Source organism: Myotis lucifugus, unplaced genomic scaffold, assembly GCF_000147115.1.
Source record: "Myotis lucifugus unplaced genomic scaffold, Myoluc2.0 scaffold_66, whole genome shotgun sequence".
Taxonomy (NCBI): Eukaryota; Metazoa; Chordata; class Mammalia; order Chiroptera; family Vespertilionidae; genus Myotis; species Myotis lucifugus.
The window spans coordinates 1492162-1506507 of record NW_005871114.1 but is presented as its reverse complement, the minus strand read 5'-3'; the positions used below and the strand labels follow the sequence as shown (position 1 = coordinate 1506507).

At 53.9% G+C, this 14346-nt stretch overlaps 1 protein-coding gene and 1 non-coding gene across 2 annotated transcripts; one reads left to right on the top strand and one right to left on the bottom strand.

The window, feature by feature from the left end:
• Window positions 1-238: 238 nt before the first annotated feature.
• GOLGA7B (golgin A7 family member B) lies at window positions 239-13904 on the top strand. The gene is made up of 5 exons (XM_006089955.3): window positions 239-382; window positions 7192-7317; window positions 9869-10021; window positions 10104-10205; window positions 11951-13904. The coding sequence occupies exons 1-5, from the start codon at window positions 371-373 to the stop codon at window positions 12062-12064; spliced, it is 507 nt and encodes a 168-aa protein (XP_006090017.1). The 5' UTR covers window positions 239-370; the 3' UTR covers window positions 12065-13904.
• Window positions 13905-14227: 323 nt separating this feature from the next.
• LOC111826306 lies at window positions 14228-14346 on the bottom strand. Its single transcript, XR_002829594.1, has one exon. It is a non-coding gene; the product is annotated as a small nucleolar RNA SNORA26 (small nucleolar RNA).

Below are 14346 nucleotides of genomic sequence, written 5' to 3'. Positions count from 1 at the left end.
TAATTTCCCACCCCCCCCGCCTTTTCAAAAAACACCACCCCAACCCGTTGCCCTCCAAGGGAGCGGGCGGCCAGCCGGGCGGTTCCCGGCGGAGGAAATAAGCTTTCGGGGCGGGGGCCTTCACCTTCCCCCTCGCCCGCATCAAGCACCCGCGGGAACAAGCACAAGCGGCCCTGACCCAGGGACCCAAGGGGGCCCGCGGGGGCCACCTTGCCCCCCGGCGCCCGGGACCCCCCGGCGCCCCGCATCAGCACCACGGACAGCGCCCCAGGACCCCATTTCGCCGCCGCCAGCCCAACTGCGGACGGCACCGCGGACAGCCTCCTTGCCCAACCCCTCAGTCGGCTCCAGCGGTCAGCACCCCCGGAACATGGCCACCGAGGTAGGGGGCGAGCACATGGCAGTGCCCGACTGCTGCGGGAACAGATCCCCTCTAGGGGCGTACTGGGCGGGAAAGGAGGCGGGGGTGGGGTGGGAGGGTAAGGGCAAGGTGGGTAAGGTGGTTTCCAGGGTCGGGTGGGGCGGAAGGGGTGGATGGTGCAGTGGCAGAGGGGAAGAGAGGGGCTCCTCTCACCCCTGGCTTGTCAATCTGCCCCATTTGAGTCCTGCAGCTGTGCGGGCCACTTGTTGGCACTAGCGCCAGGGTTTCTCCGGCACTTCAGCTAGGGTTTCCCCTTCCCCTAAGACTGCAAGTCCCGAAGCCGCTTGCCTACCTGGAGGGTTGGAAATGAGCCCGGGAGAGGGAATGCGGCTGTTGCTGTTGCTATGCGGTGCAGCCATCCGGCTTCTGAGCCAACAAACCTGGCTAAGGGATGGCAGACCTACCTCCACATCGGCATTTCCTTCAGGGGCCAGAGGAAGACAAGGAATCTCCAAGCCCAAACCCCAAATGGTTGGTTTTAATGAGCTGTCCTTAGTTGCTTTTTTTCTCCACACTTGAGTTTCCTGCACCAGGGTGTCCACATTTCTCCCATGTGTCTGATGAGAGGAGCTTGCCTTCCTCAAGGTGTGCCTATAGGTGTGTTACTTTCAAGGGACTTGAAAGTTGAACCAAGGGACCTGTTGGCTGAGGTCAGAATCTATGTGCAATGCTTAAGAGGTCAGGAATTACCTCCTCTACCCCCTCATTTCACCAGGGAAATGGAGCTCTTTATGTTCCCACTTAAGTAGCACATAGAGAAGGGGAGGATCTACTTGAAACTCACACAGCATGTCAGCAGTAGAGCTGAACGTTTCTTTCTTTGGATTTTTGGAGTGGAACCCAGGACACCCGGTTCTGTTGTCGACTTCTTTTGTGGTGTTTTCCCATTTCCGACACAGCTGGGACATAAGCCATGGGGACAGCAGGAGCTTTGGAAGGGCTCTGTGCAGTGCCTCCGGGCATCCTGGTGGGCGGCGTGACATCAATACTAAGTGTCGTTGTTAGTCTGCTGTTGTCACCACCACAGAACCAGGTGCAGTTGCTCAGCATCACTCAGGTTTCTGGCCAGGCTCAGGCTCAGCTAGGAGAGCTTGCCCCCAGGACCCTGTGAGGGGCGAGCCCTGAGCAGACCCATGGAGCTTGCTTTCTAGGGTGGAGGGATGCAGAACGCTCAGGAAGTGCCAAAGACCCTGGGAAGAGCAGGAAGAACAAGGAGAAATGGCCAAGGAGCAGGTCACCTTCCAGATAGGGCTGTCAGACTGCAGCGGAGGCTGCTGGTGTCAGGCAGGAAGGAAACCTCAGCCACGTGGGCACCATTGGGCCAGGGGTGTGGGCAGAGAAGACAGCTGCATCTGTGATGCCATCTGACAGGTTCCAAGAGGCCCACCTGCCCCAGCATATCTCCCTCTCAGGTCTACGGTTCCCAGACTCCAAACAGCAGGCTCACCTCTCCAGGTCGAGGCACTGTCTCCAAGAGGCTGCTGTTAGGCATGTGTGATTCTCCCCATCACACTTCTTGAATCTAGCACTTCCCTGTGTTCAAAGCACTATCACATGGGTGGTTTCCTTCGAGTCTGAGAGCAACCCTGTGAAGTGGTCAAGAATGGTGTTATTATCCCCAATTAACAGGATGAGACAGTGGAGACTCAGAAGCTTGCCTGGTCCCTGTGAAGGAGCCAAGGAAGGCATCATTATCTCATTTTACAGATGATGCAACTGGAGAGCTGAGGCTTATCCAAGAAAATATGGCTAAAAATTAGCAGGGCCAGGACTAGAACTTGAGTCTTCTGTATCGGTAGCCAGTGAGTTCTTGGCTGTATCCAGGTGTATCAATAGCCAGCCGTGTTGCCCAGTAGAGAGGTGGGCACTTAGGGGGTCTTGACGTGAAGCTTTGATGGGCGCAAAGGAGTTCAGGAATGGCCGGAGTGTGGGAACCGGCCTGGGGGTCAGCGTGAGGGCAGAGGGACAGAGGAATGCTCAGAAGGGAGGGGGAGCTGCGGGCAAACATTGCTCATTGCCCAGTTTTGCCTCGGGTGGACTCTGATGGCAGCACCGAGGGAGGAAGCCTTAGCCCTGCCAAGGCACAGGACGTGCACATTGTCTGGGCTGCAGAGTGAGTCATCCTCCCCGGGCTGTTTTTAATGTTAGGAGGGAGTTAAGATCACCAGGAAAAACCTGTTGGGAGAAGGAAACCTCATGCCAACCTCCTGTGGCCATTCCCTTAGGATTCTGAAGGGGAAGTCCTTAGCTCCAGCAGAAGGTGTTTTGAGGGGAGGAGAGGGGAAGGTGTTTTGAGGAGAGAGAGAGAGAGAGAGAGAGAGAGAGAGAGAGAGAGAGAGAGAGAGGAGAGAGAGGAGAGAGAGAACAGGGGGAAGAGCGAGTAAGAGAGATTTGCAAGATTGGCTGTCCCTGGATCCCTGAAAGGAAGGCATGGAAACAGGACCCTTTTGCTCCCTAATTTCTGTTTAGGAGTCAGCATTAAGGGAGGGGTGTGTGTAAGGAACTCAGAGGAGGGATACACTGACCTCATTTGGAAACGGTAACGAGCCCATATCCTGAGCGACAAATCTCTGTGAATGTGTGTCACTGGGAGCAGGTGGCCAAGGCAGCTAGGAATGCCTGGCTGAAAGAGGCTTCTCCAAGAGGTGGACTTTGGCTCCTGAGAAACTTTAAAATGCATCCAAGTAGCACGACCCAAGGTTTGATCTCCGAGGCATGGAATTAACGACCAGCAGGCAATGGGCTGGGCTTGGGCTCTGCTGTCGTCTGAGAAGCAGGAAGGCCTTGTGCCCAGGTTTCCATCCTGAGGCCCCACTTGGCTGCCTGTGACTCACGGTCCTCACTCCCCCACAGCCTGGCCAGGGAGCACGCTGTTGGCTCATCCGCTGCATTTCCTGATTCCGGAGTTGAGCCTCAAAAGCATCCTCAGAATTGGCTGTTTTTAATGAGGATAGAGCTGTGGGCCAGAAGGGGCCTCCGGTGTGTCCAGGGCAGACCAGGCCGGGGAGTGCTTATCTGTACTCAGTGCTTGCTCCTTCCCACCTGCACCAGGTTGACTCTATTGGGAACAGTGATGGGAGAGAGGGGAAGGTTGAGGAAGATAAGAAGTGGATGAGAAGCCCAGGTCTCTGGGTCAGTGTCCAGGTGGACCACCCAGGAGAGACGCAGAAGCTGTGACCCCCGGGAGTGGTGTGTGCATGTTCTGGGACCCTCTTGTGGGGTTTCAGAGCATCAGGATCTTGGCTAAAAACCCTTGCCCGCCTCCTGAAAGCTGGCAAGTGGCTGGTCACCTGGCTCTTGCTCTGGCCCAAGGGCCCTCTGCCATGGGATTCCTTACTCAGAAGTCCTGGCAGCTCTAGGAATGATGCTGGTTCCAAGGTGTGCCTTATTCGGTCTGCTTAGTGCTTATAAATGTAAAAAATTTCTTTGAAATATTTAAAAATCATGCTATTTGATGTTAAGGGTGTCTGGATTTATGGCTTTTCTTTAAAAATCAGAATCACAACCCAGGCACACCTTCACATGGCAATGATCAGGTGTTTCTGTGAGACATGAGGACATGAGTTCTCCAATTAGCCACAGTCCCCACCTGGCCCACTTACACGCTTAGTCCCCGAAACATTTGCATTCATAATCCCTGATGAGGCATCTAGGATGTCAGAGCTGGAAGGGGCTTTAATGATTACATCTAGTTCCAACCTCTTCAGTTTCTAGTTGGAGCAATGGAGGCCTGGAGAAGGAAAGACTTTCTAGATTCGTGTGGCCAGGACGAGCACCTGGTTTCCTGCTCCTGGCCCAGTGGCCCATCTTTCCATCAGAGCTTTCTGGTGTCTCACAACTGAGCCACCAGGGCTGGAGAGGGCCAGGAGACACCGCCTTGCCTTGAATCCCACTCTTCACCAACTACAGACCAGTTTGTGATGTGTGTGCTTTAAGTAGATCTTGGAAACGAAGGCTCTGCCGTATAAAGAGTATCTGATACTGTCCTCCAGCAACTCCTTAAGACCCCACAAACACTCTCCAGGGAGGGAAGGGGATCCCTGGTCCCCCAAGGCCAGCACAGTGTCCTAAAGCTCAGGACATGGTTAGGGCTGGAAAGGGTGTTGGCCCCTCCCACTATGGCAACTTTGAGAACCTGTGGGTAAAAGCCAAGAGAAAATGAGACTGCATTACGTAAGGTAGCACCCTAAAATCTCAATGGCATGATACAGTAGGAGTTTATTTCCCACTCGGTAGAGTCTGAGACCCGTGTTCCTGATCAGCGAGCAGGTGGATCTCCTCTAGGCTGCGATTCAGGGACTTAAGCTCTTTCCAACTGTGGTTCCACCATCTTCATTTCCACACGCGTCTCCCTTGGTTTCTGTGGAAGGGAAAAGACCACAGGGGAGTGGCTGGTCTTTATGAGCCAAGCCTATAAATGACATTTATCACTTCCACTCACATTTCATTCAGTCCCATGGCCACACCTAACTAACTGCCAGGGAGGCTGGGACTTAATCTAGCTGTGCGCCTAGGAGGAAGAAGAGGTGGCTGTGGTCAACAGCTAGCCAGTCCTGGTAGCTCACAGGGCATGTGTGTGAATTCAGACAGAGGAGGATGTTGGAGGGGAGGAGGCTGAGTCCATGTCAGAATGGCTGAAGCACTGGCATTTCCTTTTCTTTCCATTTTCACCACATTTTTCTGGAATTGGACCCACTTTAGTCAACCTTCCAAGAGGCCCCCTATCCCAGTCATGCCCACTTCCTGTGCACCACTCACAAAATTTCCAGAATGATCCTTCCAGGGGAGGAGAGTCCATCCTCAAGATGGACTGGCTCATGTCAGTTGGGTTAGGAAGGTGGGAAAAGGCCACCACCCTTTTCTTTAAAAAAAATAAAACAGTATAAAACTTTAACCAGCTAGAGCAGACACAATGATGAGTAACTTATTTATATAAGCAAAGCATTCTTTATTTTTCAAAGTCATCATAGGATCCTAGTAGATGTCAAGGAGACTTACTCAATGGAAACCTTGATTAGAGGAATCAAGAACTATTAAGACTAGAGGAGTATTTATACATTATTTAATCCAATTCCAATCCTTTGGGCTTGTGTCTCTTAGGCAGAACAAGGCTCACCTGGATTTAGGAAGGTCTTGACTAATGGTCAGTTTCTGATTTGTACCTTTCAGGACCTTGATCTACCAATTATCTGCTCCTACTACTACATTGGCAAACTTTTTCACGTTACTTATTCTTTCCCCAGCGTTTAAGTAACTCTTTTCCATCTTAAATCTTCACCTCCAAAAACCCCTCTAGTAATTTTTAAAAAAATCTAATTCTTTATACTATTCCCAGTGTTCTTGTCTGATTTGCAAACCAATTCCATACTTGCTGAAATCTGCCTCCAGTGAAGTCTACTCATTGGCGTAGACTGCCTTCTCTGCTATCTCCATTACTTTGCACAAGCTTCTCCCTCTGTCTGGGTTGCCTCTTCCTCCCTATTATTCCCCTTCCCCTGCCCCTGCCCCTGCCCCTGCCCCAGCCCCTCCCCTGCCTCTGCCACTGGTAACTCCGGGCCTTCCTTTATGACTCAACAGGATCCCAGGAAGGCTTTCTGAGTCAGTGCTTCTGGGTAAGAGGTTACTTCTCTGTAGCATTTATCACAGTCGAATTCATTATATATTTACCCGTCTCCCTCCCTGTAGCTCAGACTGTCTTCTGCTCAGCATCCCTGGAGCCTGGCAATAGTGAGGACTCAATAAATGGAAGCTGAGTGACGGAATGGATTCACTTTAATTACACGGGATGAACTGGTTGTGTGTTCACTCTGCCTTTGGGGCTTGGTCTCCACGAGGCTCTAATGTCTGGCATATTTCACCCAGTGGGTTGCTTGTCTGGAACGTGGACGAGAGGCTGGAAGTGGAAGAAAGGGGCCCTGTTCTTCTGTGGAGTTGAGTCCACTTCCCACAGATGCTAGTCTGTGTCAATGTCAAATCTGCAGGTGTGGACAGGGGACAGAAGTCACCCCCCTCCTTCTTACCAGGACAAGGAATTTCTTCTGTTTCTGGCTTTAGCCCACTTTATCCACAATTTTCTCTGGGGGCTTGGGCATTTGTGAGACTCTCCTTTCCTATGGTGAGAAGTGCTGGACCTGAAAACCATTCATGGTGCTCTCCTACCCAGGCCATAACTTGACTGGCCTGAACCCGAATCTCCCTGAGTCCAAGAGCACATCAGGTACTTCTCTGCCCCCCACACTCCCCTCTCCCAGACCTGCTGTAAGCTCCACTCAGCGTCTGACACCTCAATCTTGTTCAGTACTGGGTCCCCTAAGCCAAGGCCTGACCAGTTGTGACCATTTGATGCTTGCTGAATGAATGAAAGTATGGAAGGCCCCACCAGGTGTGTGTGTGTGGGGTCGGGGGGGTGGGGGGGTGGGGGGGGGGAGGGAAGAGGGGTTTGGGCCAGCCACCAGGAAGTCTTTTCCTCTCGTTAAAATTTGTTTCTGGTTCTGTTGATGGTTCCAGAACCTCTCATTTTGGCTCAGTGTTGGCTCTGCTTCAGGCTTTTTCTAGATTTTCCTGGGATTGCTCAGGGCATCTCCTGGGGTGAACTCTACCGTCCTGCTTCCCCGTGACCTTCCTGGAGCACATGTAGGGGCCAACTTGTCCCAGTTTCCCAGAAAGGTCCCTGAATTTAGCGCTGAAAGACCCCATCCCCCAACCCCCTCAGTCTCGGACAGACCGGGAAGGATGGTCACCCTGCTCGCGTCTTCTCTGGGTCTGCCCAGGTGCACAATCTGCAGGAGCTGCGGCGGAGTGCGTCCCTGGCCACCAAGATCTTCATCCAGAGAGACTACAGCGACGGCACCATCTGTCAGTTCCAGACCAAGTTCCCCCCAGAGCTGGATGGCCGGGTAAGGACGTCTGTTTCTAAGCTGGGAACACAGGCCAGGATGGAACTGAGGGGCTTATTCAAGTGTATTTTCCCCCCAGGATAAAAGTAGTATATGACACATACTTATTCCGCCACTTCACATGGAAGAATTACAAACAAAAGACGTTCTTAACATGGTCTCGCTGTCGCCTCATTGAAAGTCAGCACGGAAGAAACCTCAGTTTCTAGTCCAGCAGCTCTCACGTTTCAGTAGCACGAGAACCACCTGGAGAGCTGGTTAAATGTAAATTTCTAAGTCCTGGTGGATGGTATTAGGTGTCATCAGAGAGGCCGGCTCCGTTTCTGGACTGGGTTCAGGAACCTCCACTTTTTAGCAGCATTTCTCACCCACATTAGTATTTTCTGGGGAGCCCTCCAAGTTCCCAAACCCGGGCTGTTCCCACAGCCCTCCCTGCAGACTCAGCTCCCTGCAAGGCATCAGCTCTTTCGGCGGAGTTTTGCTCCTGGTTCTGGGGGTGTGTGTAGCCTCCATCCCAGGCTGCTTAGAACTGACCTGGCTTTGGGGGAGGTCAGAGGGCAGACCCTGACCCTTTCATCCAGCAGCCAGGCAGATCTAAGTGGGTTTGAGAAGGTGAGACAGGCCTGGCTTTTGCTGATCTGACCCCCTAACCAGCTTTTGGGGAGCCATGTGGGTCTCCTTATCTTAGCATGCCTGTTCTTTGGGGTGGGGTGACCCGGGGTAGAGCAGTAGGGCTTAGGTCAGGGGCCAGATGGACAGAATTTTATCTGTGTTCACTCCAGGTCTGTGTAGGGACAGTGGCTTGGAACCCCAATGCTTCTATTTGTGGGAGGTTCCTAACCTGTGTGATGGGCAGTTCTAGCCCTGTGGGGGTGAGTGTGGAACAGGGTGCTCTGTAGAGTATAAAAACGGGGTGACAGACACTTGGACACTTGCTGGGTTTGGAGCATGACCTTCCAACCCAGGTGTCCAGTGTAAGGTGGCCCAGGGAAGAGCCAGACTCGGGTCAGAGCTGTGTAACCTTGGACAGGTCCACTAAGCACTCAGCAAGTATTTATGGAGCATCTACTATGCAACAGGCACTGGGGATGTAAGAGCAAACGGATGGAGTTTATTTTCTACCAGAGGGTATACAAATAAAAACAAACACACAAGTAAATATATAGTAGCTCAGGTGATCACAAATACTAGAAAAATAAGGGGGGGGGGCAAGATGGATAGAGAGAGCTAGAGATAGGGCATCGTGGGGGGTGGCCTGTTGGACAAGGTGAGACCTGAGGGAAGTAAGGGAGGGGGGCAGGGGACAGTGGGGTGTCTGGCGGGAGAGTTTGCAGCAGAGTGTTCAGGACACGGCAGCATGGTGGTCAGTGTGGCTGGCGTGGGGCCGGAGTGAGGAGCAGAGTAGGAGATGGCTCAGCGGGACCCAGGGCCAGGCACTGGAGGACCTCCTGGGTCCTGCCTGGAAATAGATGAAGGCTTGGGGAGCTCTTGATCGGAGCTGCTCTGGCTGGGCTGGGGGCAAGGAAACCAGTTAGGAAGCTGGAGCTCCCATCAGTCCTCCCTTGTGGAAGCGGATGATAGTCCTGCTTCTCTGAGGGAAGGATGAGGGTCACAGGAAAGAATACATTAAAAAAAAGCCTGGCATGGAGACAGTGCCAAGTAAATATTAGCTGTGATGATTACGGATGCAGGTGGGACAGCTTTGCAGTGGTCGGAACACACAGGACTGTCGTGTTCTGCGTGAACTCTTGTCTAGATGGAAGTGCCCCTTCCTGGAAAGACACTTCTGAGGTCTCACCCAATGACTCTTATGACGTTGAAGTCCCTTCGTAACATGGGGAGCCCCTACCAATTAGGTCTTGAGCTCTCTCTCAGCCATCAAAACAGGGGTGGGGGTGACACAGTCACTGGGATTCTTGTCTAATGCATTCACATCTAGGATATTGTAGGAGTTTCCTGTTTCCAAGGGAAGCCAAGTAGGATTTTTTTTTTAAAAAAAATCTTTATTATTTATTTGTTTTAAATTTTATTTATTTATTTATTTATTTATTTATTTATTTATTTATTTATTTATTTATTTATATTGATTTCAGAGAGGAAGGGAGAGGGAGAGAGAGATAGAAACATCAATGAGGATCGAGTCTGTATCCCGGGCATGTGCCCTTAACCGGAATCGAACCTGGGACCCTTCAGTCCGCAGAAGTCCGCAGACCGACACTCTAGCCATTGAACCAAACCAGCTAGGGCCCAAGTAGCATTTTCATTCCCATTTTATAGATGTGGAAACTGAGGCTAGAGTAGTTAGATCATTCGTCCAAGGTCACATAGCTAGTTGATGGCCAGGTCTGAACCCCAGCTCTCCTGACTTCCAGTCCAGTGCTCTTTCTGCTCCACCGGCGCCTGCAGCCTCTTGGTCTTGCCTGTGTGCTGCCCCCACCCCTGGTGTCGTCCTACCACTCCCCGCACCTCAGCTGGTGACTGTTCACACCCCAGGGAGGCTGACCTTGGCCTGGATCTCTGAGCCTCTCTCTCTGACCCTCTCTCCCTCTAGATTGAGCGGCAGCTCTTTGAGGAGACTGTGAAGACCCTCAATGGCTTCTACGCAGAAGCGGAGAAGATTGGGGGCAGCTCCTACCTGGAGGGCTGCCTGGCCTGCGCCACAGCCTACTTCATCTTCCTCTGCATGGAGACCCACTACGAGAAGGTGCTCCCTCCCTGGCCACCCTGCACCCCCTTCCCAGGGCTCCCTGCCGCACCTCATCCTCAATCGGCCCCTCTCCTTGCAGGTTCTCAAGAAGATCACACGCTACATCCAAGAGCAGAATGAGAAGATCTTTGCCCCTCGAGGCCTCCTGCTCACGGACCCCGTTGAGCGTGGGATGAGGGTTGTATCCTTCCGTCTGTTCTGTGTGTGTGTGTGTGTGTGTGTGTGTGTGTATGGGGGGCACAGAGCTGCCAACCAGTGGGGTCTGTGGTGAGGCTACCAGGAAATGGGACCACCCTAGGGTTTTTAGGGTGCCCCACATGTCTGGTCACCAACCCTCTCCCTTCACCATAAGTTATTGGTGCTGTTTGTGAATGTCAGGGTTTGCTTCTATTTATTGAGCTGTATTTACTCAGTGCTTAGTACATGCCAGATAGCATATTCAGTGCTTTGAAACTATGGGTCCACAACACCCACAACACCCCTATGATGTGGGTAACTTATGTCCCTTTATCGATGAGCACACTGAAGTTAAGTCACTGACTCATGGCTTTGAGCCCAGGCCCACTCTTAACTGCAAGGCTGTACTGCCCCTCAGGGAATATGCAAATCTCCAACTACATTTACATGTTTACAATCTATCTATATAAAAGGCGAATATGCTAAGTGTCCCTCCGCCTGTCTGACTGGTTGCTATGATGCACACTGACCATCAGGGGGCAGACGCTCAACTCAGGAGCTGACGAGCTGCAGTGACTTGGCAGTGGCGGTTCTCAGGGTGACGCACCCCGAAACCAGAGAGGAGGGAGCCTGATTCCTCACAGGGCCCGGCACATGCTGTCCACCTTTGGCCATGGGGTATGTTGTTGCTGGGGCACTGTCGGCCCCGAATCTGGTTTACTGCACACTTGCGTTTGAGTTCCACACCCTTTACAATAGCAACTTTGCAGAGTGCCCTCTCGCACTCCAGGACCCCTCGGGGGATGTTGGAGAGGCGGTTTTGGCCCGATCCCCGCAGGCCAGGCTGAGGGACCCCACCTGTCGGAGGGACTGCGCTCACTTTGCAGACGCTGGGGAGGGACCACGGAAGGTTGGCTCCAGGGTGTGTCCGGCATGTCTCACCCAGTCCTGCCCCACCAGCCACCTTCTAATTAATTTCCTTTCAATGTGCACAAATCCGTGCACGGGGTCACTAGTATCATATAAACCTCCTTAATCCCACATGGGAGGTCCTGTTGTCCCCCTTTCACAGATGAGAACAACGAGGCCTTGGTGGTGGCTGGCCGAGGGGTGGGTTATAGGTCTGCTCACTCCACCTGGTCAAGTGTGCACACTTCCTTCCCTGGTCAGCAGCAGCAAGAAGAGAATGGTTAAAAAATAAATTTCAATAGAAAATGGAAAGAGTAAAGAAAACGCAAATACCAGAGCCTCACGTTTACAAAGCCCAGCGAGAGGCGCTTGTTATGACTGAGCCTGTACTATGTGCCCGGCACCGGTGCATTTTACTTCATTTAAGCCTCACAACAATCCCAAGATTCGATTATTATACCCATTTTACAGACATGCAAATGGACAGGCAACAAGTGACTGGTTTAGAGTGAGAGAGGTGGAATTTGAACTCAGGACACCAAAGACCTGCACATCCTGTACAGTAACACCACATCTCCAGCACGGGCTGTCCTGGGATTCAGTAATTAGACACTAGAAAGTGAGCTCCTGATCCTTCTGTGCACCCTCACAGTGCCTGGCCCTGCACGTCTCCACAATGGAGCTGAGTGTGCAGTGGGGCTTGGGGTCTAGCTCCCCAGGCCTCAGGTTCTTACTGTCTAGGAGGCAGGACCAGCCGTGCCTCCTGCTCCCCAGCTGGCCTCCATCAAAGGTTCCTGTCTCCCTGCGGGCAGCTGGTAGCCCTCCTTAATGCTGCCCCAGATCGAGGTCTCCATCTACGAGGACCGGTGCAGCAGTGGCAGCTCCAGCAGTGGCAGCAGCAGCAGCGCCAGCGGCAGCAGCAGTGGGGGGGGCGGTGGGGCGGGGTCCCGGTGACTGGCCGAGACTCCCTGCCGGGAGGTGTATGGCCGGACCGAAGGCCTTGCAGACCTGCGACGGCTGCGCTACCAGAGCACCCGCTTCTGAGTCATTCTGTGGGCCCACCTGCTCCCCAGGGTGGGCGGGAGGGTGACTGGCCAGTGTTTGCTGCAGGCCATCAGCCACGCACCCTGCCATGGCCCCCAGGGAAGGACGGTCCCCTTCCTGACCTGGCTCCTCCCCATAAGGCTGGTCTGGGTCACACGGAGGCTGGGGTGGGGACAACACAATCTGAACAACCCATTTCCTCTGCAGCAGCTCTCTCAACACCCGAGAGGGCCCAGGTGTGTTACGTAGAGAACTCCCATCCTGCATGATTCCTCACCCCGTCCCAGGACACCCTCCCCTTGGGCCCTGCTCCCATGGCTGACTCCCCGTGTCTGTGCTTCCTGATGCCACCCCAGGCCTCTGCCTGTCTGCGATCCTGCCTCCACCTAACTTGAGGTCTGGGGAGGTGGGAGTGGTCAGACCATGGCCGCCGTGGTGGAGAGCTAGCTGTTCAGTCCCCTCCTGAACTCCTTCAGACCTGTGGCTCCCTGCCCTCACCCAAAGCCTGAGGCCACCATGGCCTTGCCAAGAAGCACCCAACTCCCGAGACTCTGTAGGCAACCAGGTGTCGGGCCTGGGACACAGCCTCGGGCTCTGGGGGGTGATGTGGGGTCTGGAGAAAGGCTCCATGGAGAGATGCAGCCTTGGGGGCTCGACCCTCCAGAACCGAAGCCAACTTCCTGAGGTTAGAGCCACATGTATGTGAGCACGAGTGGGGGCGCACGTAGGATGAATGTGAGTGCACTATGTGCGTGGATGCACGTGTGTGTAGGTGTGTGACGCACGTGTGTGTGTGAGTGCACTGTACGTTCCCCCTGGCTGCCAGGCCGATGACCGCCCCTCTCTGCATCCTGTCTGACCTTCCAGTGCGACGGTCTGTGGCTGCTTCCCTGCGTGGGCCCAACCTGCCCCCTGTACATACATGCCCTCAAGCCCCTGCCCCTGCCCCTGCCCCTGCCCCTGCCCCGTGGCTGCTAGCTTGGCTCTTCTTCCAGGCCTTTTCCCTACCTGAAAGGTTCTCCTCACCTTCTGACTCTACTGTGTACCTTCTAGCAGAAGAGAAGTTGGGGTTCTAGGAGAGCAGAGCCCACCTGGGGCCTTCCGTGCCCCTGTCCCAGCCCCCGTGACAAGGCAGCAGGGCCACAGAGCTCATACTCAGCCCGCCCCCGCTTCGGGATTCTCTAAGACTAAGTGAGGCCTCTCGGACATTCAAGGGAGCCGGCAACCCGCAGGGAAAAAGGCAAACCTCCTTCTTGAAAGGAAAGAGGAACATCCAGCCCATACGTCCCTGCTGCCCAGGCTCAGGGTGTCCAGGGGAAGGAGCTGCCCCGTCCGGGTGCCCTGAAGGTGCACATCGGAGGCTGCCTGCCTCAGTGGCAGGAGGTGCTAGGAGGAGATGGAGAGACCAGCCTCCGCAGGCAGCTTTCTGAGCCTGGAGAGGGGCCTGATTGTCTTCGGACACAGGAGCAGCATGTGGGAAGCAGATGCCCACCCAGAGAGCTAGAGAGGGTGTCCCAGCTCCCGAGCCCAAGTGGGTTCTGATCCAAGAGTCGCCCGAGAGAGCTGCAGTCCAGTGGGCTCCTCCACAGCCCCCTGACCCCTGGCCCCGGCCTGAGCCCACCCTGGCCCACTGTGTGACTGGGCCTTGTGTCTCACCTGTGCCTCTCCAGTGGGCTGGCTGGGCACAGGTGATGCGGCGGCCTTTTGTTTTGTTATTTCTTTTTCCAATAAAAGGACTTGCTGAGCTTGAGGCCCTGTGCTGCTTCTCCTTGTTGTGAGGGAGGACAGTTCTCTGCCCCAGGATCGCAGGGAGGGGAGGGGAGGGGAGGCTGCCCGCCCGCCTCACGCCGAGCAGGTGGGCTGAATGTGGCCTGACGCTGCAGGACGGACCCTGTCATCGTAAGCCTGTGGTCTAGTGGGGAGGCCGCATTCCAGACTCTCTAATCTGCAGCTTATCTGCAGCTTATATGGGGCACTGCGGTCTTAGGTGGGGGAACAGGTTAGACGGAAAGCCAGGTTAACTCAATAGATACCCGTTTCTTTTCTTTTCTTTTCTTTTTTTTTTTTTTTTTCAGCTGTGACTCCAGACAGGATCCAAAGAGGAGTTTTACCATCTCTTCTCTGGGTTTTATGGAGACTTGCTTTACCTTTCTGGGTTAGCCTCTTAAGGCACGGAGTCATTTCTTGAGCTC